Source organism: Microtus oregoni, unplaced genomic scaffold (genome assembly GCF_018167655.1).
Source record: "Microtus oregoni isolate MIOR12 unplaced genomic scaffold, Mior012 000025F_ref0000491, whole genome shotgun sequence".
NCBI lineage: Eukaryota > Metazoa > Chordata > Mammalia > Rodentia > Cricetidae > Microtus > Microtus oregoni.
The window spans coordinates 10,917,113-10,943,549 of record NW_024543084.1 but is presented as its reverse complement, the minus strand read 5'-3'; the positions used below and the strand labels follow the sequence as shown (position 1 = coordinate 10,943,549).

Genomic DNA, 26,437 nt, shown 5'->3' with positions numbered 1-26,437 from the left:
TGGCTAGACTCAAGCCCTCCTGATCTGCTATCATGAGCAGGTCTTACAGAGATGAAAGCTCGTGGCTGGCTCCTGCTGTCTAGTCTGCCCTAGTTCCACTAATCTGGAGAAGTGATGGGGGAGGAACAGGGAATACACCCCTTTCCCTCACTTTCCTCCAGTCGGAGCAGAGAAATGAGTTGGCGGTCTGAGCTGGTAAAATTGATGATGGGGTGAGGAGACAATGGCTGGCACAAAGTGGGAACCCTGTAAATGCTCATGCAGCTAACGCTAGCATTGCTTTCCCGGGCTTGGCAGACCCTTGACCCTGAGCAGATGCTGGGGAGAGGGAGACTGCGTGGATGAGTGAGGAGCCTCCGCACCTCTGCTGGCGTGTCTGTATGAGAACAGAGAGAAAGTCTGTCACGGTCACGGTCGTGGGGACAAAGCAGGTAGGAGGGAGTTGGAGTGAAGAGGAGGGAAGGTGAGGCCTGTCCCTCCCAGCACAGCCTGAGTGTGGAAGAGGCAAGAAAAGGAGAAGACACTCAGGCGGGTAGAGAGATCTGCCCTTCCTGCTGTCCCTGGGCACAGAGCTTCTGACACGCTTGGAAAGGCATCCCAGGTCATAACACATAGTGCAAGGGCCCTGTACTGGGAAGGTACCAGAGGATGGATCAGTATTGGTCAAGAGAGCTCCCCAAAGGGCCAGTCTGAGCTGAGACTGGAAGAGGAAGCCGACACAGTGGTGAGGCCTGAGGTGGTTCTGGGGAAATGGAGTGGCAGGGGAAAGCAAGGAGACAGCGAGAATCTGGTGCAGGTGAGGCCCTCAGGGGCCAGAAGAGGAGAGGAGGGGCCAGGAAGGGAGACATGAATCTGGGCAGATGAGGAGAATACAGGTGAAAGGGAGGGAATGGCCTGTCACAGGGGAGCACCAGCCCTGCTCCTGACCAGACCAGGGTTCTGCTGGATAGAGATGTCAGGGCGTCCTTGTCTAAACTGCTTAGCCTGAGGTGTGGCCCTGAGAGGACCTGAGGCTCCTGTTACCCCCTGCTGTTTGCCCTGTCATGGGTGCCTGCTCCCAGTTTCCTACCTATGAAATACATTTAGCTGGAACTGTCTTACCTGAGAACCTGGCCTAAACTTTGGAGCATGAAAAAATACAGATTTTACTCCAGCGTAGAAGTAACAGGGCCAAACACAGGAGTGAGGAGAGCCCCACTTTCTTGTCTCAACACCTGCAGCACCTTGGTAGCTATGGAAATCACAAGTGCCCTTACAAACTACTGAGATGTAAAAATGTATTTTTCCTGATTTTCTTCTGCATTCGTGTATCTTCGTGCTAGGTGAGGCTTAAGAACAAAGGCTTGCTCAGACCCCTGTGTCCAGCACGTCTCACACCCAACTCCTGTTGCCTTTGGTAGGGTATTCAGAGTCCCTGCTCTCAGCCTGGGCCTCCCCCAACAGACACAGGTTCCTGTGTGAGCAGAGTATACACCCACTCAGACCCTGGGGAGGCAAGGTTTTGTGAGGGCTAAAGTCCTCACTGGAAGCCCAAGGCTGGTCCACATGGATATTGTCCCTTACCCAGGTTGGGCCACAGAATGAAAGTAAAAATCTGCTGGTGTCAGCTCCAAAACGGTGCATCCTGCAAGAGGCCGGCTTCAGTGCGGGTCTACACTCCAGGACCTTGTAGTTTGGGGTGAAGTCAGTTCTAAAGGTGCTGCAGATTCACCATTCACTTTGGAAAGGATTTTGTTCTTCCCTGTATAGAAGGTTCTAGGTTGGTGTTGTCTTTGTGTTTAACCAATTGCCACCACACTTCTATTGTCTCCTATCTGCCATTGTCACCAGTCCAAGTCTGCTGTAATTCTTGCCTCCATTCCTGAGAGTCCCTGAGTCTTTGTTCTGTGATTTAGATGCTCTCTGGATATTGCAATAATGTGCCTGGCTGTTGTATCCTTTAAGCCCTTCCTGTGTGCAGTTTATTGTGCTTTGGGAACTAAAGGTTTATTATTGTTATCCTGATCTAAAGCTTTCTTTTTAAAATGTGTGTGTGTGTGTGTGTGTGTGTGTGTGTAGGTCAGAGAACAACTTTGTGGGGTTAGTTCTCTTCTTCCACCTTTGCATGGGTTCTGGAAATTGATCTCAAGCTTTTGCAGCAAGTGCCCTTACCCTCTGAGCCATGTCGCTGGCCCCCCAGTTTGAAAACTATCCAGCCGACCTTCTGATCTTCCTGGGGATTTATCACCCAGATGCTGGGCCACTTGCGGTTTCCCACATCTTAGGAGGCTCTATTATTTAGTTACTTGTGTTCTATTTCCACCATGTTGCATCATTTCTATGGTCCCCAGCGCCCCCCCCCCTGTTTCCTTAGGTCTAACCAGATGTTAATCGGAGCTGTTGTGTATTTGCCTTTTTTGACATTGTTACTTCTTCACCTGTGAAACTTTGTTCTGTTTCTTTTAACTCCAATTATCCCCGGGTTTTCTCTACTATAGGACACAGTAACTATTTAGCCCTCACATCTCCGGACTCTGTCACCTGACCTGCCTCCAGTTAGTGTCTTTGGCTGGATTTTCTTTCCACTGTGTGTTGTTTGTTTTTCTGACAAGAGGCAATTGTTCCCTGGGTGCCACATATTGTTGATTTTTACCTTGTTTTGACCTTAGGTATTCGTGTATTTCAATATGTTCTCATGCCAGCAAGATGGTTCACTGGGTAAATATGCTCGAGTTCACTCTCTGGGACCCATGTGATGGAAGCAGAGAGCTGACTCTGTAAGTTGTCCTTTGACCCTAATGGGCACACGTTGTCACCTGCATGAATGTGAGCTTGCACAGCACAGACACACACACACACACTCACGATTCACTCTAGTGCTGCTGGGGTGCAGACAAACCACCTTCAAACTGTTAAAAGCTTGCTTATAAGTTCTGTGAAGCAAGACCAGAGCAACTTTGAGCCCAAACCCTGCAGAACTTTCCAGTATTCCAGGAATTGTGATGCTTTCTTATATAATGAGGATTTTTTTTTTTTTTGAGACAGTGTCTCCCTCATTGAACCTGGTGCTCACTGACTGGCCTGCAAGCCTCAGGGATTCTTATGTCCCCACTTCCCCAGCATTGGAATTAAGGGCAGATGCCACCATGAGCAGATTTTACTTGTTTGCTAAGGATCAAATTCAGTTCTCCTGCTTACACAGCGGAGGTCTGTCTCCAACCCCAGATCGAGCTTTTCTGACGCTCGGATCCATTGAGCTCTGCCTGCCTGACATGTTCTTTGTGGGGTGCTCTCTCCCTCATCACCCCCTCCCCAGTTCACCTTCAGACTTGGCATCCTGCTTGTCCTCTCTCTCCTAGCTCTCTTTCCCCTGTTAGCACCTTCTACTCTTCCTCCTTCTGCTTCCTAGGATTAGGATATATTCACACTGCCAGAGAGACTAAGCCAACACAAGGGTTAGTGTCCTGGTCAGGGTTGTTACTGCTGCAGGGAAACACTGTGACCGAAGAGCAAGGTGGAGAGTGAAGGGTTTGCTTAGCTTACACTTCGACATGGTCCATCAACAGGACAGGAACTCAAGCAGGGCAGGCACTAATGCAGAGGTCATGGGGCCATGCCGATTACTGGCTTACTTGCGATGGTTTGCTCAACCTGCTTTCTTATAGGACCCAGGACCACCCGCTCAGGGATAACACCACCCACCATGGGCTGGACCCTCCCCCATCAATCACTAATCAAGAAGATGCCTTACAGCTGGATCTTATGGAGGCATTTTCTCAATTGAGGCTCCCTCCTTTCAGATGACTCTCGCTTGTGCCAAGTTGACATAAAGCTGTCCAGCACAGGGTAGAGACATAGATCCAGGCCCGGGATGTGCTAGAACTCAGCGAGTACTTGCTGCCGAATTGTAGGGAGATGTCTAGGTCTTCACACCCTGAAAGTGCCTGACCTCACCTGAATTGTGGGTAGATTTTTAAATGCCAAGTGTACAGTGTGGGCAGTGAGTACTGCTGGGTTCCAGAGGGAAGAGCAAGGGTGGGATTCAGGGATGGCTTGCTCGAGGAACTGGCTGAATGATGGCTTTGAACAAGAAGTTGAGGGAGTTCAGGGATGACTAGCAAAGTCCCCAAGACAATAAAAACAAATTACTAGGTTTTCAGTTGGCAGGCTAGGGAATAAGTGCCTGCATAGATAAATTCAAGGAGTCCTGGTGGATACCGAGGCTACAAGCAGAACAGAGGGTAGGGATGGGAAAGGCGGGCAACCATGGAGAGCCTAGGGACACAGATATTTGGGCCTAGGTCCTGAAGTTCTGTACTGAGAGACTGGTGAGGACACAATAGGAGGGTACTGTTCTGGAGACTGTGAGCTGTGGCCTGCCAGGACTGTTCTCATGCACAGAGAACAGAACATCCCCATCCACCACTCTGCAGATCCCCAGGGGTTAGACACCCTTCCTACGGCAGCTCTTGTCCCCTCGACTTAACTCCTGTGCTGGGCCAGGGAAAGTGACTGCAATCAAGACAGGCCTGCCCAGAACTCAGATTCTGCAAAGGAAATAGAAATGGAAAGCGAGTGCTACCACCGAGGCCACAACACTGCCCGAACATGGCTGCACATGAGGCCTGAGCTAGGATGTGGCCAGCCTGCCCAACAGCCCTGATCCTGGGGGCTCAACAGGCAGGACTGTGTCCCTGCTCATCCCTAGACACCCAGTGCAGCCCAGTGCTCATCACGCAGTCAGCATAACAGTGAGAGGGGCTGTCTAAAGAGCAGCATGATCATTCTGTCCCAAAATAAGGGACAGAGCCAGGGGTGGTGGCACAACCCTGTTATTCCAGCACTTGGGAGGATGAAACAAGAGGATCCTGATATTGAGGCCAATTTGGGCTACAGAGAAAGTGCTAGACCAGCCTGGGCTACATAGTTAGATCCTGTCACAGGAAATAAAATAAGGTGAGGAACCAGGACACAAGAATACTACAACAGGAGGAATGTCTAAGTTTCTGTTCTGGTCTTTCTGGTACCCAGGCAGACAATGATATCAAGCTGCCTGGACCTGTGCACTCACGGGCCTGGGCATGGGCTGTTTGGAGTACAAGGCCCCTTGAGGTGGTTGGCGTTGCTAATACCTAGGCCTGGAGCACACCACATGGGCGTGGTTTTGTGCAGTGTTGAAGGGACAGAGTTTGTTTCCCAGGTGGGCTGCCTGCAGTGACAATGCTCACTCCTACCTGTGAGCTCTGACTCCTACCCATCCCCTAGCCTGACTGGAGCGGCTCTCTTCCTAAAGCCCACCGGACCTACTGGCTGACTCCTGACCTACTTAACTCTCATTCTATTTATGTCTGCTCCCAGCCAGTCTTTCCAGTGCTCCCACCCACCCACAGCCAGGGTTGGACCCACTATCAAACCAGAGACCCATGGTTACACTCAGTGGTTGACTGGGTCCTAGTCTAGAGAAATGAGAAGACCTGGGGGATGCCAGAGGCAGAGGTGCATGGGGAGAGGGGCAAACAACCCAATCCTGCTCCAGCCTCAGCCCCAAGTAAAAGCAGTTCTGCTCACAGCCCAGATCCAGCACCCATCCCAGCTCTAGTCTCAGGCTCAGCCTCACTCTGCCCCATCCCAGCTGTAGCCCGACACCCAGGCCCAGCTCAGCCACACTGTGCTTCTTCCTGTCCTGCACCCTTGACAGGTGACACTGCTTCTGGAACTGGTTCCTTGTCCTGTAAGATGAGGTCCCTAACTCCAGTTCTGGGATGGTGGTGAGGCTTTAACGGGGGTGTCAAGGGCACTCTTCTTTGCACTACGGAAACTTAAGTTGTCACCATGCCAGTGTTAAAAGCAAATAAACTGAGTTATCTTAGGCTACAGGGTTTCCCAGAGGCACCCAACTGGCAAGGACCAGAAGCAGCTCTGCTCAGGCCTCTTTCTTCCCTGCCCCTTCTGGTATGTGACCTGCACCAGAGCCATGAATTATCCACGAGGTGCCCCTTTGTGAAGTCTCTCCTCAGGCAACCCAGGAGAGGGCTCCAACCTGAGGCTCCCATGCTCAGAGCTGTCCATATACCCTTAGGCAAGAGGAAGTCTCAGAGATAGGAGCGCAAAAGAACACTTTCCCTGCATGCGGAAAGCCCAGGGTTCAGTCATCAGTGACACAGAAACGGGGTATGGTAGTTCATGTCTGCAACCCCAGTGCTCAAGAGACGAGGCAAGAGGAGCAGAAGTCCACGGTCATTTTTGGCCCACCTGGGAAATGTGAGACCCCGTGAAACAAACAAACAACAAACAAACAATCACCAGGAGATGACGGCACACTGCCACTCTAACCACATAGTGGGCTTCCAGTGTCTCTGCTTCACCACACTGGCATTTATAGAGTACCTGCTGTCTGTCAGGGCCTCTGTCTCAGGGTGAGGTCATGATATAGCCCCTGTAGAACCGGAGGCATTAGGGAATCTAGCCTGGAAAATCTGGAGCTGGTACCCCTGGAGGTCAGACATACAGCAGAGCTACCAGGAGAGACATTGCCGGGGTGAGGGGGGGACTTCCGGATCAGAGGGAGCTAACCACCTGCATGTCCAGTGCTGTCCTGTTCTGAAGCAGAGACAGCCACCAGGCCCGGAGGACACAGAGCTGGGACCCAAGGAGTAAGGCCTGTATTCTGGAGACACCGTCGGGCTGGACTTGCCTTGGTCTCTTTCTTTAGTACAAGGTTTTTAGCATGTGGCTCTTGAGCTGGTTGCATCAGAAGCCCCGAAGATAGAGCCAGTCATCCGGATACAGAACCCTGGAGGAAGGTAGACAGACTACCTTTGGAAATTGGCTGACAGTGTGCATGTGCCCAGCAGGTAACAAGCTAGGGAGGGGACAGGATAAAGGGAACACTGGCAGTGTCTTACTCAGTTACTACTCCCACCCCATCAGGCTACCCAGGACCTGATCTCCTGAGCTTAAGTGTGATGTGTTCCCTGACCAAAACAGTGCCTGGAATGCAGTGAGTTCTAAGTGAACGCGAAGCCTGCCTTGGTGGTGGATCGAAGGAGGCAGGGCAGGGGTCAAAGCCAAGGCGTAGCTAAACCTCTTCTTAAAAGACTGATGGCCTCTCAGTGCCACCCTTGGCAGGGGTATGGCAAGAGTGTTGTGGGGTAGCCTGAAGAGCATGGGGAGGAAGGGAGCAGGTGCTCGGCCTTTGTTAACAGCCCAGAATGCGCCAATCTTCTCAGGGCTAGACATGGATGCTAGGGGAGACTGCAGCTGAAGCAGAGCCATGAGTCCGAGAGCCAGTCCCTCTCAGGGTCCCGGCACACTCATTTTCCAGAAGACATGGGGTAGGTGGCGCAGTGTCCAGCGACTCCCCCAGCCCTGTTCCACACATGTCAGCCCCTCTGCACTCAGGGTCATTCACAGAGGGAACTCCAGCACAGTCTAGAATTCCTGGCTGGGGTCGGAGTTCTGGACCGTGTTGCCAGCTAGGGTTTGGGAGTTTCCTTGCATCCCCGGGACTGTCAGGAAGAGATGGCGGGCCAGACAGAGACCCAATAAATGTGGGTGTCTGGTACAAAAGCCCAGCTGGGTGTGAACCAGAGGTCAAGCAAGCCAAGAAGACTGTGGACCTGGTCCATCCCTCGTCTGTCTATCTCAGGTTAGGATGGGGGAAGACTAACAGGATGGTTGCCCACCCAGCTGGCATTCAATTGCCCCAACCTCCCCTGCTCACTGGGCTGCTGCCTTCCCTTTCCATACCCTTCATATACAGGGGCCAGGAACCAGGCCCTTCTCCAGCCTTGCAGGCCTCACATTATTGAGCCCTTGGGGTACAACCGTGGGAGTCTCAGGGCCTCTCTTCCAGCCAGTGAGGGCTTTACTAAAAAATGGGACTTGAATTTGAGGCATCTGGACATGGGTCCTGGCCATGCTTGTATCCTCCTTTACTTTTCTCTCTGTGAACATGTTCCAACCACTCATGACATGTGAGGGTTAACCGAGTGCTGGCACATGGTACCTGTTTAATAAATGGGGTGCTAACGGTTCCAGATATCTGGGCCTGGCACTCTCCACCCCTCCGGCCAGGCCCTGAACCAAGGATTATGCTGGAGAGGAAGTTGCAATTGAAAAAATAAAAACAAACAAACAAGACATAAAACCAGAAAATCAACAGCAGTAAAACGGATTGGAAACGGGACCTCTGCACCTTGTTATTTTTAAGAGGAAGAAACTACAATCCCAGGAAGGCCCAGCAGCTCTCTTGACTTGTGCCCTCAGGAGATGCTGTAACAGGCAAGTGAGAGCAGGATCCACAGAAGTTAGACCCGCTTCCCACTAGGTGCCCCTGCCACACTCAGGACCCTGTAGTATTTTCCCTCACCAACCCAGCCCACACAATTGCAGACCGAGACAGCCCCCACTGTATGCTACAGTACTGCCCCCTTGTGGCTGGAGGACTGCCAACAGGTGGGAAGTCAGTTTGTCTTTCCTGAGGTGGGGTTGGAGCTGAGGAGACAGTAAACCCCTGTCCTCACACTTGCAGGCAGCTGGACCTGGCGACAGGTGACGACATCAGCTCTGAATAGCATGCTCCCCCTCTCTGCTGTGTATCTATCTCTACTGTGTGACTGTGTGCGCTTGTCTTTCCAAATACTGGGCTGTGCTATTTCCTGTGTGTAGAACAGACTAATAACAGCCCTGTCTGGGTGTCCTAGGGACTGAAAGAGGTGGTGGAGGGGATCACATCTCTCCTGGTGTTGAGACTAGCGACGGGTGTGCGCTTACTGTTATGAGGAGGCAGTGGGAACACAGTCAGGGTGTTTGAGTGAGGCAGTGACCTGTAGCACAAATGTTAGGGTTTGGGAAGCCCAGCGACAACACCAAAGAGGTTAGAGCCCCGGGTTGCATGAGGATGGCTCACGCCTGGGATGTTTCTGAGCATCCTCCTGTTGAAGAGCGACTGTCTCAGCTTGGTTAGAATAAGCAAGCTCGGCAGTGGAAGGGCTGTCTTCAGAGATGGAAGCCAACTACACAGGAGTGTGATCATTTCAGAGCACGGGAGGTGGGAGGGAGACCTCTCAGCACTTTTCTGAGCAGCAGCTGAGCTCAGCCTTTAGGAGTCTGTCTGTGGTGGTTTGATTGAAAATGACTCCATAGGCTCATAGGGACTGGCATTATTGGAAGGTGGGGCCTTGTTGGAGTAGGTGTGGCCTTGTTAGAGGAAGTGTGTCACTGTGGGTGGGCTTTGAGGTCTCAGAAGCTCAAGCCAGCCCTAGTGTGTCTCATTCTTTTCCTGTTTCCTGTGGATTCAGACTCTCGGCTACCTCTCTAGCACCATGTCTGCCTGCATGCCACCATGCTTCCCACCATGATGACAATGGACCCAACTGAGGAATTATCAGCCAACCCCAATGAAATGTTTTTCCTTTATAAGAGTTGCCATAGTCATGGTGTCTCTTCACAGCAATGGAAACCATAAGACATTGTTCCTTGCCATGTTCACACCTGCATTTCCTCCTACCCCAGCCTGGAAACTGTTTCCCCTACTGAAACACAGCTCCTTCTTCTGTGGGCAGAGACCCTCCTCTACCCAGGAGGGAGGGGGCTCTACCCTCCTATGTCACTTAGTACTCCTCCCACCGCCCCATCTCCAGTTGTGGGCACAGTCCACCTAGTACCAACCACAGCTTTAGGCCTGACTGTCAACAGTGTCCTCTTTTAAATCAGGTTCTTCAGCGCGAGGAGGGAACTTCTCGCTTTTCTCCCTGATGGCGTACAATGGGGGATCAGATGGGGAGAGGCTCGAGGTTCCCTTCTAAGTCCTACCTCTCACTTTCCTTTGTTTTTGCCATGTGTGTGTGTGTGTGTGTGTATGTGTGTATGCGTGTATGTATGTGTACGTGTGTATGCGTGTATGTATGTATGTGTGCGTGTGTGTGTGCGTGTATGTGTATGTATATGTGTATATGTATGTGCATGTGTGTGTATGTGCATGTGCCTGTGTGTATGTCTGTGTGTACATGCGCGTGTTTGTGTGTGTGTATGTATGTACGTATGTGTGTGCATGCAAGTGTGCGTGCCTGTGGAGACCAGATGCTCACATCAAGTGTCTGCCGCTACAGTTTTTCATCTTATTTCTGAGACACCGCCTTTCACTGAATCTCAGGTTTGCTGATACCCTGAGGTTATCTGGCCAGCTGCCTTGCCAGCATTAGGGTTCTACATGAGTACTGGGGACCAAACTGTGGTGCTCATGCCCTCTGAGCAAACACTCTACCGAGTCCGCCTCCCAGCCCTCCCCTTCCCTCTTGCTCTCTCCCTCCCTCCTCTACCGTGTTCTTTCCATCTCTCTCTACCTCAGAGAGACCCATGAGACCCTTACACAAAAACCCTGGTTTAGGAAACTGAGTCCTGGATCAAGTAGAGGCTGAGGGTTAAAAAAAAAAAATCTACTGGCTTCTGGAGCAAACCCACGGAAACTGTGCCCAACAGGCTGTAGCGGTGCTCGATGCTCACAGGGCCAGTACCCACCCGCCCAAGAAGCCAGCCGCAGCCCTCAGGCAGTAGCATCGTTTTCTCTGTACCCTGCCTAACCAGCTCTCTCTCTACATCCAAGCTGTGGGTCTGGGAACCCTGTGAGTTCTCTGGGGTTCAGGAAGAATGCAGGATTTTTTCATGGGGTTTGAGGCAACCTCAGCAGGGATAAACCTTAAGAAGTGAGAGAGCCCAGCTCTCCCCTGTTTCCAGCTTCCCTTTCAGCCTGGGCTTCCTCTCCAGGGTAGCACACCCTGGAGATGCATGGTTTCTTCTCTGCTCCTGGTTTCACCTCCCTCTAAGCTCTCCTGCCCAACTCTGAGCCACGTCCATGCAGGCAGGGACCGGGCTCCTGCCTTGCGGATCCTCTGTCTGTGCGGCTCTTAGACTTTGAGCCAGCTGTAACTGGTCAGCATGTGACCTTTTAGAATGTCCTCCACCAGACTTTGAGCTCCAGGAAGGCTCCTCCAGGGACACGGGCACCTCTGTTGTCTTGGTTGGTCGTATCATCTTTCTGGTCTGTGTATTCCTACAGAAGGTGGGTCAGATCATGTCTGCAGAGATATGCAGAGGCCTGCGGTGCATCTGCTGGCTGGTTCACTCTGCCACCAGGAAAGATCATCCACCTACGGAGAGCCCGAGGGTTAAATGGGCTCAGCCCATTACACATGGCCAAGCTCAGTGGTCTGGCTTAGTCTGAGTTGTTCAACTGGGGCCTGAGATGATCTTCCACCTATAATACTCTGGAGATGGCTGCTAGAATGTGTGGGTCCCTATGCTCCCTCTGAGGGGACCCTTAGAGAGTGCAGGCCACCAATCAGGCAAGCTCTGGACATCCCCATGTTTCCTGTGCCAGCAGCTCCCTAACCAACCCTGGGCCTAGGTTTATTAATCCCCTTGTTGTGGAAATTTTCTGGGGTCTGCTACAACTTATGAGCCCCTGGGAATCTTCCTGAGTCCTTGGAGGGGGGCACTGTTAGGGCTTGGCAGTACCAGGGGACACATTCCGACACTGCTGGCATGCCCTCCAGCCAGCCGCCTCCTGTCAGCCCTCCCCTTTGGTGGGCTCTGGTTAGTGTCTCTGAGACCAATCCAGCCACACAGAGCTGCTGAACACTTTCCCATCTATTTATTATTGAACGAACACAGGAATCTGGGAGCCTGCAGAGCGTGAAATTGGGAACAAATGCAGAGGAGGTCTAGACAGGAACCCTGCAGGCCGCTCTCCGCTCGCACAGGACCGCAGGGCCCTTGGGCTTCCAGGTAGCAGAAATACTTGTAACCAGACAGATGTGCTCGGGGGAGGAAAAGGGTTCTGAGTCCCCATAAGCCTTTGCCCAGACTCTGGAAAGAAAAAGAGGCTGTGAGGCCAGCCAGCCAGGATTCCCAGACAGAGCCAACCCTCTCTGTCCCAGCCTCAGTTTCTCCATCTGGAAGTGAGCAGCAATACCCTCACTGGGTTGGAAGAGATCCCCATTAAACAAGGAAGTTTCAGGATCCCATGCTGCCCCACTGTGGCCCAAGGCAGCTGCATTTGCCAGGCCTTCGATTCTGGTGCCCTGGGATGTTGAAAGTCCCTAGGTCCAATGAGGCCACTGGATTTCCCCTGGCCCCAGAGCACTGGCCTTCACAAAGCCATCTATGTGTCCTGTACCCTGTGGGACCCTGGCAGGGGCTAAAGTGGGGTGCAAAAGTCTTCTAAGGCTAAGAAGACAAGGTGGGCACAGTGGGGGAGGCAGAGAAAGGAGTGGGTTAAATACAGAATGCACAGTCCAGATGGCAGCTACGTGGGGGGCTCCTGCCAGAGGAGGGAGCTCACCGGAGGAGGCAGGTAGAGGCGTCTGGTTCTGCTGCCAGGTGTTTCCTGCCTCGCCCCCGCCCCCGACGCTTGGGCCTCTACACAGGAGACAACGGGAGCTTGTAACATGGCTATCCTCCAGGCTGGCTGCCTAGACTTGGGTTATGGGAAACACACTGTCACTCACCAGAACCATAGGCAGGTTCCAAGAATGGGTGGAGGGTGCACAGAGTAGCTCCATCCTATACTCTGTCCTTGAAGAAATCAGGGCTGGGGCTGGGGAGCATGTGTTTATAAGGCCATAAACCTGTTTATGGTCCCAGGGGGGCAATTAACAGTTTGGCAAGAGCCTTGCCAAATTTCATTGGCTGGCATGAGACCGCAGAGTGGCCATGGAGGTGCAAACAGACTGTGGGGTGGTCTCTGCCAGGTGTCACTGGGCCTGCTTTAGTCTTTGACTGGACTGTCCTGGGTTCTTTAGTTTTTTCTCTCCTCTCTTTCCCTCAAGGACTGGCATAGAAACTTCCTCCTCCTCCTCCTCCTCCTCCTCCTCCTCCTCCTCCTCCTCCGCCTCCTCCTCCTCCTCCTCCTCCTCCTCCTCCTCCTCCTCCTCCTCCTCCTCCTCCAGGAAGCTCCCTGGGCTCCTTCTCCCAGCGGTCCAGCCCAACTCCCTCCCTGAGCCCCAAAGCCTTCCTGTTCTCTTAGGCACTCAGGTTTGCTTTTCTCGGAACCTGTTGGGAAGCCTCCCTCGAGTCCAAATGAATCCGAAATCCTGTCCCTGACACCTTGACTCCGTGCCAGGCGCTTCTTACATTCATGGCCCTTACATTTGGTTGCATAGCTAAATCACCAAGACCCCTTGCAAACTGATTAAAAACCAACCAACGTTGGAAGCCTTTGGACAACCTGTACTGAGTCGGCATTTCAGAGGAGGGAGCTGGGGCTCAGGAGAAGGCCTCTGCCCTGATGTGGGGGCAGAGGAGGTGGCTGTGGAAAGCCCAAGTCTCTGAAGGGAAGTGTAGGGAAGAACTCACGGACAGCGGGGTGAGGTGTAAGGAAGCGGCCCTTGGTCCTTACTCTGTTTCCATCGACTGGAAGCATGCTACGTGGTTCCTTCTAGCATGGGTATTTTTCAAAGATGGAGAGATACGCTGGAGAGATTCAGGAAGGCTTTCTGGATTAAGCAAACATATGTCGGGCTTTGATGGCAATGAAAGTGTGGGCAAAGGGGTACCCCAGAGGGAAGGCAGGTGGATAGAGCCAAGGGAGGTCTAGTCACCCCCGAGACTGTTGGTAGTTAAATATAGATGATGTCAGGCTGGATGTGAGCAGAGCTGCCAGTGGCCTGAGTGTGTGTCTATGCCGGGCCGGCCCTGGGACCTGGCACCCACTGCGGGGGTATGTGTATCAGAAAAGCGATGCTGAGACGCTCCAGCTGGATGGCCTGGGTGTTGGAGCAGCGGCTGCTGACAGCCCTGGGCACCTGGCCTAAGCTGGCATCTTTCCCATCATGCCGACAGGCTGCCTGCCGTTGGAGAGGACCCAGGCCCTAAAGATCAGCAGAAAACAGCCTGGGCCAGGAGAGGGATGCATGTCTCTCAGACCTGGGAGAGGCTCTGTGGCGAGTGTGGCCAGATCCTCGGAACCAAAGAAGGACTCGTGCCTCTAGTATGACATCATCCTGTCCCTCACAGAATCTTCGGTGTTTCCCTAACTTTCCAAGGGAGGAAACTGAGGCATGAAGAAACAAAGGCATCTGGGGTCTGTCTGGTGACTGACCAGGGAAGCACTAGGCTGGTCCTTAGGTTCTGCTTGAGTCATTGTATAGAGCACTCCTTTCCATGTCCTACAGAGGTCCCTCAGCCCTGTCATAGTTCTTGTGAGCTCTCTCCTCCCTCAGCTCCAGTCCTGCATTCATGGAGATACCTTTCACTGGGGCATATACTGCCAGGAGAACCCAGCCCCAGTCCCTGTGACTGTCAGTGAGCCTGCGTGTAAACCCCGTGATGGGGTGGCCCATTGAAGGGCTTTCAATCTTGACCTTCAGGGCACTAAAGTCCAGCTTGCTGGCCACTTGCCTCCCACTTGGCCTCTCTGAGTGCAGCAAGTTCCCACCAGTATGGTGACCCATGGGGCTCTCTCTATGGTCATCTGTCTTGGGTGTGGACAGCAGAAACCCACTTAAAGTGGCATCTTTACCGGCTCAGAGGGTCCTGGAGACTCAGTCAGGACATCTCCACTTCTGTGTCTATTTCTCCTACTTCTGCAGAGCTTTCTGACTCTCCACACATTTGGCCGAACATGACGCCCTCGCCCCACGTGGCTTCACACAGGCCATTGACAGTTAGGGACCAGTGGATCTCCTAACTCCTTTCCGCAGGAGAGAAGCTGTCCATCCCAGGCTAGGATGAGCATTCACCTCAAGCCCATTTAAATCCCTGCTGTCATCTAAGGACAGACAAGCAAGAAGGGTAGAGATGCAACCACCACCTCTTGGCCCAGAGGCAGAGCCCAGAGAGGAGAGTAAGGGTAAGGCTGCGCTGTACCCCACATCGGTGGTCTGCTGCAGTGCGTGTTCCCACGAGGGTGCCATGGGATTCAGGACCTTCGTGCAGGTGAGGTAGTCATGGGAGAGGGGTAGCAGAGGACAATTCCTGTCCTGAGGTAGAAGGAGGGAGCCCCAGAGACCCACACATTCCTATGCACATTCGTAGATCTTGCTCTAAGCTGACCCAGAGTGTTTGCCTTGCTGGGACTGGTATAGAGCAGGCCACTTTCCCTCTCCGAGCTATGGGTAGCACATCACCGCAAGCAGACAGCCATGGGGGCCATGGGGGCCCATGCCATCTCAGAGAGAAGGGTCTGTCTGACAAGCAGGGGGTGATAGGGATGAAGGCACTGACCTCGACTGCTCTCTCCTCTTACCGGGCCCTGTCCCTGCTGTCATGGCTTTCAGCCATAAGATACCAGTGTGTGCTAGCCTGACACATGCCCAGTCACCTCACTTAGGACATTGTTCGGTTTGGTGCACCTCCCAGGTGGACCCTTTGCCTACAGCATCAGGGTTCTAGGACCTGTCCCACCTTCCTCAGCTCCTCTGACCACTAAGGAGGGCTTTCTGGGATCTCTTCAGCGATCCCAGAAAAATCAATGTTTCTTGCACCCCAACAGAATGATGAGAGCAGGGCAGCCGAGTCTAGTGGTCACAGTGAGCACAGTTCAGGGTCACCCTCCTGAAAGAAAAATGTACCTGGACAGTCCTCCAGCCGCCTCTACTGCACACTGACTCCAAGCTCCAGCTCTGTAGACCTGCGGCCCTAGCAAGGCCAGCTAGCCAGCTGGCCTCGGCCTCCCAAGAGGCTGAGGGGGCTAGAGTTGCCAGGCAGCACGCCCAGGAATGTGTAGGGTCCCTAGGGCTCCTTCCCTGTCTGGGTCTCCAGCGTGTCTACACCCCATTGTCTCACACTTCGGAGCTGTTTGGACTTGCCTGTATTTGGTTGGAGTTGTCCCTATGTCTGTCTGTGTCTCTTGCCTTGTCTCTCTGGGTCTGTCTGGACCTATCTGTCATCTGTCTGTCCATCTGTCTTCTGGGGCTTGAATTCCAGTCCCAGCCTTGCCTCTGGCTCACAGCATGGCCTGAGCAAGATTCTCCTTGGCAGTACATGTCCATGTCTCCTCCATCTGTACCCAGGCCCCTGCTTGACCCCACGAGGCCATCTGACCCTCTCCCAAGTCCAGCCGCAAATATGTGCGAACGCCTCTCATATCCACCCTCCTCACCCAGACCTGGAGAGTCAGAACAAAGCACCAGACTTCCAGTTTCTCTCCTACACTTTTGGGAACTGATCAGTCAACCCCAATGCCAGCAAGTCTTGGCCAGGTTTAGCAGAAATTCAGAAACGTGTGCATGTTTCTGTAACAGCAAAAGGTGAACAACAGTGTCTGTGGGTGATCTGGGCTCTTCTCCTAAAGGAGCGTGACCTGGGTGTGAGGAGGCCAGGCAAGCTCCACAGTGGATCAGAAGGCTCCCTAAGGTTTTCCTTGTAGCACAGGTCAGACTGTGCATGAAGGAAAGGAGGGCACAGACTTAACAGCGCCTTCTTTCTCTGAGAGGGGAAAGTATTCTTGGGCGTGTGTTGAGGACGCGGCCATAGAAGGAGAAAAGCAGAGCTAAGACAGATTGTTGCTTCCAGGGCAGAGCATAAGGAGGGAGGGAGGGAGGGAGGGAGGGAGGGAGGGAGGGAGGGAGGGAGGGAAGGAGGGGAACGAAGGAAGGAAGGAAGGAAGGAAGGAAGGAAGGAAGGAAGAAAGGAAGGAAGACCAGCCTCCAAATGTTCCTGGATTTATGCTGTGGTCTGTTTAACCAAGCACTTTGTATAATTGAGAAGAAAATTTTCATTAATTTTTATATTTGAAACAAATGAGGAAAAAATGAATCTGAATATGGGGTTGGTGGGGAGCCACTGTGAAGAATTGCCGTGCCTCTGAAAGTCCTTTCATTCAACTCCGTCCTCATGGGAGCGAGCAGAGAGACGAACGGCAGGCTTTCAGGAGACTTTGGTGGAACACTGATACTGTCATTTCAAAATTGCTGCAGATACAAGGAAGAAAGCAAGGAAGTGTAGGATGTTAAGAGAGAAGTCAAAGATCCAATTTTAATGACTAAAAAACCCAAACCCAAAAACTAGAATCCCAAAGTTTAAGTGCAAATATCAATAGGAACTCACGTCTTAGGTGTCTGCTTCCGACAATGTAAAGCATGTTGGCAGGTGGCACATGCTTGGAGTCTCAGAACCTGGAAAGTAGAGCTCGGAGGACTGGAGGTTCAGGGCTAGCTTGGTCTACATGAGGCTGTGTCTCGAAAAAATTAAGCTAAAATTGTTGGGCCAGAGAGATGGCTCAGTGGGTAAGAGCTGTGTACCCATGAAGATCTGAGTTTGGAACCCCAGCACCTGTAGCCCTGGGAGTAGGGAGTTGGAGACAGGAGGATCCCTATGTCCTCATCCCCAGCTTAGCCAATAGCAAGCTCCAAGATCAGTGAGTAACCCTGTCTAAGGGAACGAGGCATACACACAAGTAAAATAATGAGTTCATTCACAATAGAAGATGCCCATGCTCTGGTTGTTGTGAACACTGAAACAGGGGGGGTTTCTCCTATTAAACTCCACCAAAGGCTCATGAGGTCGCCAGGATAGCACAGCAGCAGCTTTGGAGAAGCCTCTGAACCCGCAGACTCACTGGGACAGTGTGACCACTGACTGCAGGATAAAGACTGCAGTAGATGGAAACACGCCAAATGGTGAGCAACGCTGCAGTGAGCCTCAGACACAGCCTCAAGCCTCAGGGAGGCTCTGCCTGCCCTAGGAGGTGATGGGGGAAGAACTGGGCATAGCTGCCTCCCATCTTCAGATGAGCCTTTGCTATCACAGGCTCAGCAAGCTCTTTATAACTTTATCTGGAAGAACCTGAATAGATAATGTGAGAGAAATGAAACTTTGAGGGGGAAAAAAGTCACTGCTTTGCATTTGCTGTGATATTGCTAGAGCAGTTGGGTAGCAATCAGGATGGGACATCGCATGACGAAAGAACTAGACAGAACCACTGTCAACGCAACATCACGAGAAGGGGAACTGGCCCTAGGACTTGAAGGTGCCGTATAAGGAGGCCAGCTTAGAGTTCCAAATGGTCACAAAGGACCTGTTAGCAGCCACACAAAGAAACACGCCAACTCTAATACATAGAAGATTCTGTACAATGGATGAGTACACTTCTCTCTAACCACATGGCAGGGAGGCAGGAGAAGGACGGGTGAGAACTGAGGCATTCAGGAATAACAGGGTCTCACACGAATAGGAGGCTAATGCGTACAGACCCACGGTAAGGACGACATCTCAGAGGATGGGGAGGCCAAGCAGAGTGGAGGCTTTTCCGAGTCCCCGTTGGTTGTCAGAACAGAAGTGCTGGTCGGTAGACTAAGATGCTCTGGCTCTCCTTTAAAATGGTCCGGTTATTCCCTCCATGCCATCTCCACCAGGCCCCACAAAACCAGAACATCTTAGGAGTAGAGGAAGGGATGGGCTTGCCCAGGTCTTGCGGCCTTTCAGGGAAGGACCCTGGAAGACAGAAGGGCTGCGGGAAAGCTGCTAAGTCTCGCTTCAGCTGACACCAGCCACGATTGGAATGGTCACCCTGCAGAAGACAAGGGAAGACAGCAAAGGAGAGTCTGTGTCCTGGGGGCACAGGTCCATCGGGACGATCCCTGCAAGCAGCACACTGATGCAGGCTGCCAGCTCCCTGCAGTTAAGAGCTCATGGCATCAGGACCACAGGAATCTGTCTTCTAAGAATTTATTCTGAAAAAGTCATGGAGGTTGATTCTACAACATGGGGAGGGGGGCTCATCATCACTTCCTTATAATGTCACTGGGAATATATTTTTTCTAAATATAAATTTCATAAATAAAAAAATTGTTTATTGTTTTCAGTTTCATGATATAAAAAGGTACTAGAAAAAAATCCGCTTAGTTGGTATTGAACTGAGCACTTAACAGTGGTAAAGACAGGACTGGAGAGGTGGCCCATCAGTGAGGCATTTGCTGCTCAAACACAAGAACCTGATTTTTATCCCCTGTACGAAGCCAGATGTTGTATGCACATTTGCAATCCCAGCATAGGGAAGGTGGAGAGAAGTGGACCCCTGGGGCATGCTGGCCAGCCATTTCAACTATTTTGCAAATACCAAGCCAATGACAGAACCTGTCAAAACAAAATACAACCAAACAACTCTCCCCATTCTCGCTCAAACAACGGACTGTCAGGGAGGCTCAGCAAATGGAGGCGCTTGTGGCCAAGCCTGACAACCCGAGTTCCAGCACTGGGATGCACCTCCCAACACTTGGGAGGCAGAGGCAGGAGGATCTCTGTGATTTCTAGGCCAGCCTGGTCTACAGAGTGAGTTCCAGGACAGCCAGGACTAAGCAGAGAAACCCTGTCTTTGAAAAACAAAACAAAACAAAACACAACACAGACAAACAAAAAAACCTCAGAAAAACAACAACATAACAGAGCACCAGCAGCTTCTTCCAAAGGACCCAAGTTCAATTCCCAGCACCCACATGGACGCTCACAGCTGTCTGTAACTCAAGTTCCAGGGGATCTAAAGCCTTGCAGCACCCATGAGCACAGCATACATGGTGTACAGACATACACGCAGGTGAAACCCATACACATAAAAATTAAAAGTAACTTCCACGTCTGACTATTAACATTCACCTTTTGCAAATGGAGAAATTGAGGTTAAGAGGCAGAACAGGGCTTAGAGGCTTGGATCTCCTCTCCTCTTGCCTGCTCCATCCCAGGCTGATCTCCGGTTTGTGGTATCCACATTCTGGCCTTTTGCATAAGGCACTACCAATGCTGTGCCCTGTGGTATCTGTTGCAGGCTGTTGATGGAGAAGTGGGCGGATGACAGCCGGGACTGTGGTTATCACTGGGGGCATCTTGGCAACTGTGATTCTGCTCTGTATCATCGCTGTTCTGTGCTACTGTCGGCTTCAGGTACTCCCAACGGATGGGGGGGGGGGGTCCTGGTTGGGTTGGAGCCTGAGGGTGGCTCTGCAGGGGGAGCCCCCAAGAAGACAGAGAGGGCCAGGGTCCAGGATGTAGTGGAGGAGGTATAGTCAGATTTCAGTGGAGATGCCCAGCAATGGGGCTGGGGGAATCTCTGTGCAGTTCAGTGACCAGTTACCCAGCTCACTCAAGGCTTTTGCTGAGGCTCAGAGAGACTCAAGGACTCTCCAGTGGTGCGCAGTCACCCTTCAGGAGAGCAAAGAGTATGCTGCCTTGCCTACCCTTCCCTCCCTGAGCTTTAGAGGCTTCTGAGGCCCCATGGCTTCCTGACAGGAGTGAACACTTGTGCGTAAGGCACACCCAGTGCCTATGACTCAGCTCTAGGATCTGAAATGGCTTACCCATATCTATCACTTTCAGGTTTCTTAGCCCAGCTGTGCCTCAGTTTACCTGCCTATAAATTGGAAATGAGACTTACATCCAGTTTGTGTGGGTGAGATAGATAAGTGACATGATCGCGGGGGCCTCAGCTCGGAGCGGCCCCGGGGTCGATGCTGGGTGGTAGTGGAACAGGTGGAGGAGACTGAGCAGGGTCACCCAATAATCTTGAAGGCTACCCTCTGGTCAACACTGGTAAGAAACGCCCTGTGGTCACCTGTCCCTCTGTCCACAGTACTACTGCTGCAAGAAGGACGAATCCGAGGAGGACGAGGAGGAGCCCGACTTTGCCGCGCCCTTGCACCTGCCGCCCCTGCATTCCAACCGCAACCTTGTCTTGACCAACGGGCCCACTCTCTACCCAGCTGCTGCCACCTCCTTCAGCCAGAAGTCCCCACAGGCCCGCGCCCTCTGCCGCAGCTGCTCCTACTACGAGCCACCCACCTTCTTCCTGCAGGAGCCAGAGGAGGACGACTTTGAGGGTGTGCGCAACGGTGGGGGCCGTGTGGCCTACAAAAGCATCAGCCAGGAGGACGTGGAGCTGCCCCCAGCGACCTTTGAGGGCCTGCAGGCGCTCAACCCCAACCGCCTCTCAGCCATGCGTGAGGCCTTTTCCCGAAGCCGCAGCGTTAGCACCGACGTGTGACAGGCCTCCATACTGCCGAGGCATCCAGCCTTGGAAGGTCTTGAGATCATGGCAGGATCCCCATGGCATGCCCTGGCCCCATGCCCAGACCTCTGCTCAGCCATGTCTTCCCTCTATCCCTGTACTAGGGGCTCTAGGCATGGGGAATCCCCAGGCCCTTTACAGGGATAAAGTCCAATGAATCAGGTGTGGCAGCTCCTAGGGACAGCTGACCCAAGAAGGGAGGCGGGGGTCAGGAGGATAAGGTAAGGCAGTGTTGGGGCACAGGTACTAGGTCTTGTTCCCAGGAAGTAAGAAGATGGCTAGTGTCAACCCCAACAACTTGTCTGTCTCTGGCTTCATGGCCTTAACTTGTCCCTCCCTCCAGGCTTTGGGCTTTTTACCTGCTCAAGGGAGCAGGGGCTTCACTGGCTGCCAGTGGCCCTCAAGCATGAACCTTCCTTAGAGACGGTGGACCAAATAAACTCTCCCCTCGCCCTGTCTTCCCCTTCCCATCCTTCTCCTCACCCTCTCTCCATTCCTTCTCCCAGCCTCTTTGACTCACGCTCCTGAACCTAGGTGCCAAGCATCTGCCCCAAGCTTAAAATACCCATTGTGCTGCCCCCCCCCCGAGAATGGACAAGTCTCCCTGTAGAAGGCAGAGTTTTAGGAGACAGCAGTGTTCTTGGGACGCTTTCTCTACCCAATCTGCTTTTCCATGAGAGAAGAGGCATGGGGACAGGGGACGCTACTCTGGGAGGGTTGACACTCAAATTTACACATCCAGTATTCATCCCTAAACCCAGTTGACCACAGACACATCTAGCAAGGTTGCTGATGCACTGGAGGTGGCCCAGCTATGCAATAGGGGTCTCAGGAGTGACTCCTGGGCAGGCCACCCCATCCATGGGCTTGCATCCCCATCTAGGTAGTGGGGGGTGGGAGGGGCGAAGCTGACTGCAGAAAGCCCTTGAAACTTTGGTCCTCGGTGGGAACTGAGGTCCCTGGGAGAGCTGAGCTATAGATCATCCACTTCCTGTTTCCTGCTTGGAATGAGGCCCCAGGCCTAGACAGCCAGAGCTGACTGCCCCTGTATGGAAGCCCCGTCTCTACCCACACAGCTCCAAGCCCTCCTCCTCTGAATGAGGAATTGGTATCAGGTAACCACCCCTCGAGGGTGCCCCAAGCCCAGGACCTCGGCCCTCAGGAGTACAGTTCTCTGCTCTGAAAGAGACACCATTTTTGGTGGCACAGCCTCAAGAGGCCCTTCTATTTAGGACCCTAGTTCATCTCCAAGCCCTGCAATGGAGCCCGAGATGAGCAGGTGCCCCGTGAAGGTGCCTTCCTATAGAACAGCGGCCACTCCTGAGCCAGATACCACAGCAGGGCCCTCCACCCTTGCTAGTGAGGATCTGCTGTCTTTGGCATTCTGAATTTTTTTTCTCCTTTTCTTTTCCTTGCCTTAGTTTGGTCTTGCTAACAGAATCTACCCTTAGAATCATAGAAGTCCCCAACCTTTCCCCTCTACTTCCTTTGTCCCATTCTACCCCTTGGTATCAGTCCCTTGCATTACTTGGGGTATGGGTGACGCAGGGAGGGGGGCTCTGGGCTGTTCTGTCTTTGTCTCCTAGCCCCTCTCCTTTTTTTAACCTCCAGTGTCTCTGTATAGCTCCATAGACATCCTCGAAGTGAATTAAGCATTTATCCCTACCAGCTCACTCAACACCACCATGGGACCTGCCGGGGACCCACCAAGCACCCTGAAGAAAGCAAAAGCCAATAAATTTGTTTCCCACACCATGGCACTAGACTGCTTGTTTGTCCATCCACTGGGCACTCTCAGGCACAGACCCTCTCTGGAACCAGACAGAGTTCACCTTCCCAGCCCAGTTGGTGAGTTCTAGCTCTGCGCAGAGGGGCTAGTAAGAGTTCTCAGGCAAACGGGGCATTATAACAAGCCACCTTTGTTTCTCAGTGCCCCCAATGGCTTTCAAGATTGTCATTCAACAATTTGAAGAGCAGACTTGACATGATGGGTTGTGTTTCTTGAGGACAAGTGGCTGACTGTCCCTGAGCTTGCATCAGCTTAGTGGGACACTCATGCTTCCCACCTCAAAATTGATTAAACTAGTCAGTGCTGGGGACATGCCTGACACAGCCTGGCATAGCTAGGTATAAACCAAAGGCCAGCAGAGAGGAGTGTGGGATGAGGTAAAGAGGGAGGAAATCAGGAAGGGAGGGAGCCTGGAAGAAAGTAACGATGGGTCTTAGGTATGGTGGAGGCCCAGCCGCTGAGACCCAAGGAAACTGCTCTAAGCCCAGCTGGTGACCCAAAGCACAGCCATCTCCCAAATCGCTAACTTCTGGTTTTGGGGGACAAAAATAAAATCTCTAGGGGCGGCTATCTTGATCCAGTCCCTGTGGACACAGAGGAGCAATAGTGCGCTGGACTGTGTGGCTGCCTCTGTTTCCTCCCAAATCCTAAGCACTTCAGCAACAGAGCTGTATGACAGACCTATCTGGGGCAGACTGACCCCAAAGCCCAGGAGACAGTCATCAGTGTCCCTACTACCTGAGCCCAGGGGACTCCTCCATGGTGTTGAGACTGACTAACCGCTGCCATCTCAGACTCTGCCCCTTCCTCCCTGCCTCCCTGGGAGCTGTGCACACACATATGTGCTGTTTTCTTTTCCACTCTCTTCCACTCCAGAAAAACCAGACTGAAGCAGCTCCATCTGATAGCTCCCTTGTATCCCTGCACCCACAAGGAGCCACCCTGATGTGGGAATCTGGGCTCATGGCCCTGAGGATGGTCCTCAGAGAGCAGCGGAGGACCTTACATGAAACCTGAGCCCACTGCAGCACGTACTTTTGGTGGTCCTGTCCTGTATCTTCTAGCCTTTCTGTTCCCTCGGCTCCCCCAGCATTCCAATAGCCCCGTGTTCCATCCCAGGGATAAGCCCCAGAGCAAGGGCAGCTAGAGATGGCTGGAGATTCATGCTAGGTTCCATCTCAACCCTGTCCTGCTACCCACAGCACCCATCCTTGTACACTCCCTGCTCTTCTCACTGCCTTTTGCCTACTTTCTGTATCAGACCACCCTGTTCCCACCCATCTCTGCGCCCACTGTCCAACAGAGGAACCCTGGCGCAGCCTCCCTGAAGCTCTTGAGGCTGTCCACCATTTCTGCCCGAAGTGAGTGAACCCAGCACACTGCCATAAATACAGCCACTTTATTAACATGCACCAGTGAGCGGGTGGCAGGGACACCACAAGAACAGGGGCCGTCCCTTCCATCCAGCACAGGAATTCCAGGAGGGGAGGCATGGTGGCACTAATGCCTTAGGATGGGGTACCTTCGATACTTCCAGAGACAGGGCAGCCTGGGCTCCTCAGCTGAGCCAAGACCCCGCCTTGCCCAAGGCAGCCAAAGAAGGGAGACTCTCCCCTTCCTGGGTCATCTTCAAGTCACCTCGAGAGGGTTCTTCCACCTCAGAGAAGGGCCTGGAAAATGGGCAGTTACTGCCTACTCTGGGTTCTAGACTCTGGTCCCTCTAGTGTGGGCACAGACACAGGATCCTGGGAGTGAGTAGGGCTTCCCGCAGCAGGGTATCTCCATCTGAGAAGGGGCCCGTGGGCTCTGGAGGCTCTCCCCAAAGTCCCTTCTTGTCACTTGTTCTCTGTGTCACGTCTTTACAGCCCAGGATCTCCTCCTGCAGGGTGGGTGTCCAACGAGAGCCCCAGTATGTGGTGAGCAGGTCTCGAGGGGCCACAACACCAGCTAAGAGTGGGGAGGCCTGCAGGAACGGCAGCAGGCTTTGCTGTAGTACCAGTGGCTGCAGAGGTTCACTTTGATGGCCAGTGCGCAGTTGGTACCCGGCTGGTCCTGGCAGCTGTCATCTGGGGATAGGACACAATACAGGGGCGGGGGGAGGATGAAACACCAGGATGCCCAAGAAGAACAGCTCCTAGGGTCCCCAACTCTTGCCATAGTATTTTCACAAAGTTAGGAGCTCACTAAGGGCATCCCAGAGTGATACAATGACTATGATGAGCACCCACCAAGCTTAGGTCCAGAGCACCCCACCTACTACAGATTTCCAGCTCTATGTCTCTGCTACCCCTTCCCTAATCCAAGTCCCTCTCCAGGAAAACATGGATCTCACTAGGTGTTCCATCTGTTCACTTTGGGCAGGGGGGAGGGAGGGGGTAAAACCCGGGGATTTTGGATAGTCCCTGGTCCCCTCTGAAAAGTCCAAACCCTTCCAGGACCTGTGGATTCTTCTCTCCTTGCATCAGAATCCCCAAAATAAAATTCACCTTCCTCTACATTTGGCATGCACTCTGGAGACTGAGCCTTGTCTATCTTCCCAGGTACCCAAGCCAGAGACCATGCCTAGCTCCTACCTGCCTGCCTCCTGAGAGTCAGCACCTGCTGCTCAGGCCAGGTTGTCTTGGTCCCTGGTCCCACAGCTTCCCCCAACCACATTTTAGGTCAGTGATTTTTCTGAGACCCAGGTCTCTGTGTGGGGTCCCTGAGCTTTATCAAGGCCCTCCCCATTAGAGAACACCTCTCCTGAAGGCACACCCGTGTGTCTCTCTAACTGCTTCCCTTACTAATGCCTGGTGTTCTGTCCACAACTCCCACCAGCCCCCCACCCTGTCCCTGGCCTCTTTCTTCTCACCTGGGGGCTCTGTAGGACATGGCTGCAGGTCGCAGGCCTGCCTGCCCACAGGCTTCACCAGGGGGTCACATCCTCGGACAATGTCGGTTCCCTGATAACACTTCACGTCTCGCATCCTCACGCCTACTCCACACGTCTTGGTGCACTGGTGCGGAACAGACAGACACATAGGTCCATAGCAAGGCCCCCCATGGTGACAGACCAGGAATCTCATCACTCAACACTCTCCCTTCTACGCCCTAACCATCCACAGGCTGGCCCAGGGCACACCCGCGCTTTGGAATCTAGCGCCTGAGCTGGGGCTGAGCAGAGGTAACTGGAGGAAAGGTACTGGCTGGCTTCTCTGCCTCAGTTTTCCCAACTTCACAATGAGAGGGTGCCAACGATGACCTACTAGGTGCTCAGGTCCCATCTGTCTGAGATTAGTGACACAGAGAGTTTGCCATGGGCTAATCAATGCAACTTCCAGAGCCATCACACTGAGTCCAGATGTTCCCCTCAGAAAGCCTGCTGAGCTACCCAGAATACCAGGGACATCTGCTGACCCCAATTACCCCGCTATTCCCCTGCCAAGATCCTGCAGGCAGTGGTTCCCTGATGTGGTGACCCCACATCACCCAGGCATGCCTTGGACCTGAGGTATGGGGAGGCCCCCGCCCCAGGCTCACCCCAGTCTGGTTACCAGACACAGAGGAGCTGATGAAGGCTGGCATGAGGCCACCTGCCCGCTCACCCGCCCTGGGGAGAGGAGAGGCTGGCTTGGCACAGGCGACCAGAGGACACTTTGCCTTTGCAGATGCCTCTGAAGATAAGTGGGCTC

At 53.0% G+C, this 26,437-nt stretch overlaps 2 protein-coding genes across 2 annotated transcripts in view; one reads left to right on the top strand and one right to left on the bottom strand.

Annotated features, from left to right (window-relative positions):
* Positions 1-22,722, top strand: part of Fam163b (family with sequence similarity 163 member B) — a 31,944-nt gene extending 9,222 nt beyond the window's left edge. Inside the window, exons 2-3 of the mRNA XM_041674123.1 lie at positions 19,742-19,857; positions 20,543-22,722. Of these exons, the coding sequence (XP_041530057.1) occupies positions 19,765-19,857; positions 20,543-20,953 (504 nt within the window). The 5' untranslated portion in view covers positions 19,742-19,764 and the 3' untranslated portion in view covers positions 20,954-22,722. The remainder of the gene's footprint in view (positions 1-19,741; positions 19,858-20,542) is intronic.
* Positions 22,723-24,151: 1,429 nt separating this feature from the next.
* Adamtsl2 (ADAMTS like 2) overlaps positions 24,152-26,437 on the bottom strand; it is a 32,061-nt gene continuing 29,775 nt past the window's right edge. Inside the window, exons 18-19 of the mRNA XM_041674701.1 lie at positions 25,618-25,762; positions 24,152-24,832 (exon numbers count right to left, since the gene is read on the bottom strand). Of these exons, the coding sequence (XP_041530635.1) occupies positions 24,714-24,832; positions 25,618-25,762 (264 nt within the window). The 3' untranslated portion in view covers positions 24,152-24,713. The remainder of the gene's footprint in view (positions 24,833-25,617; positions 25,763-26,437) is intronic.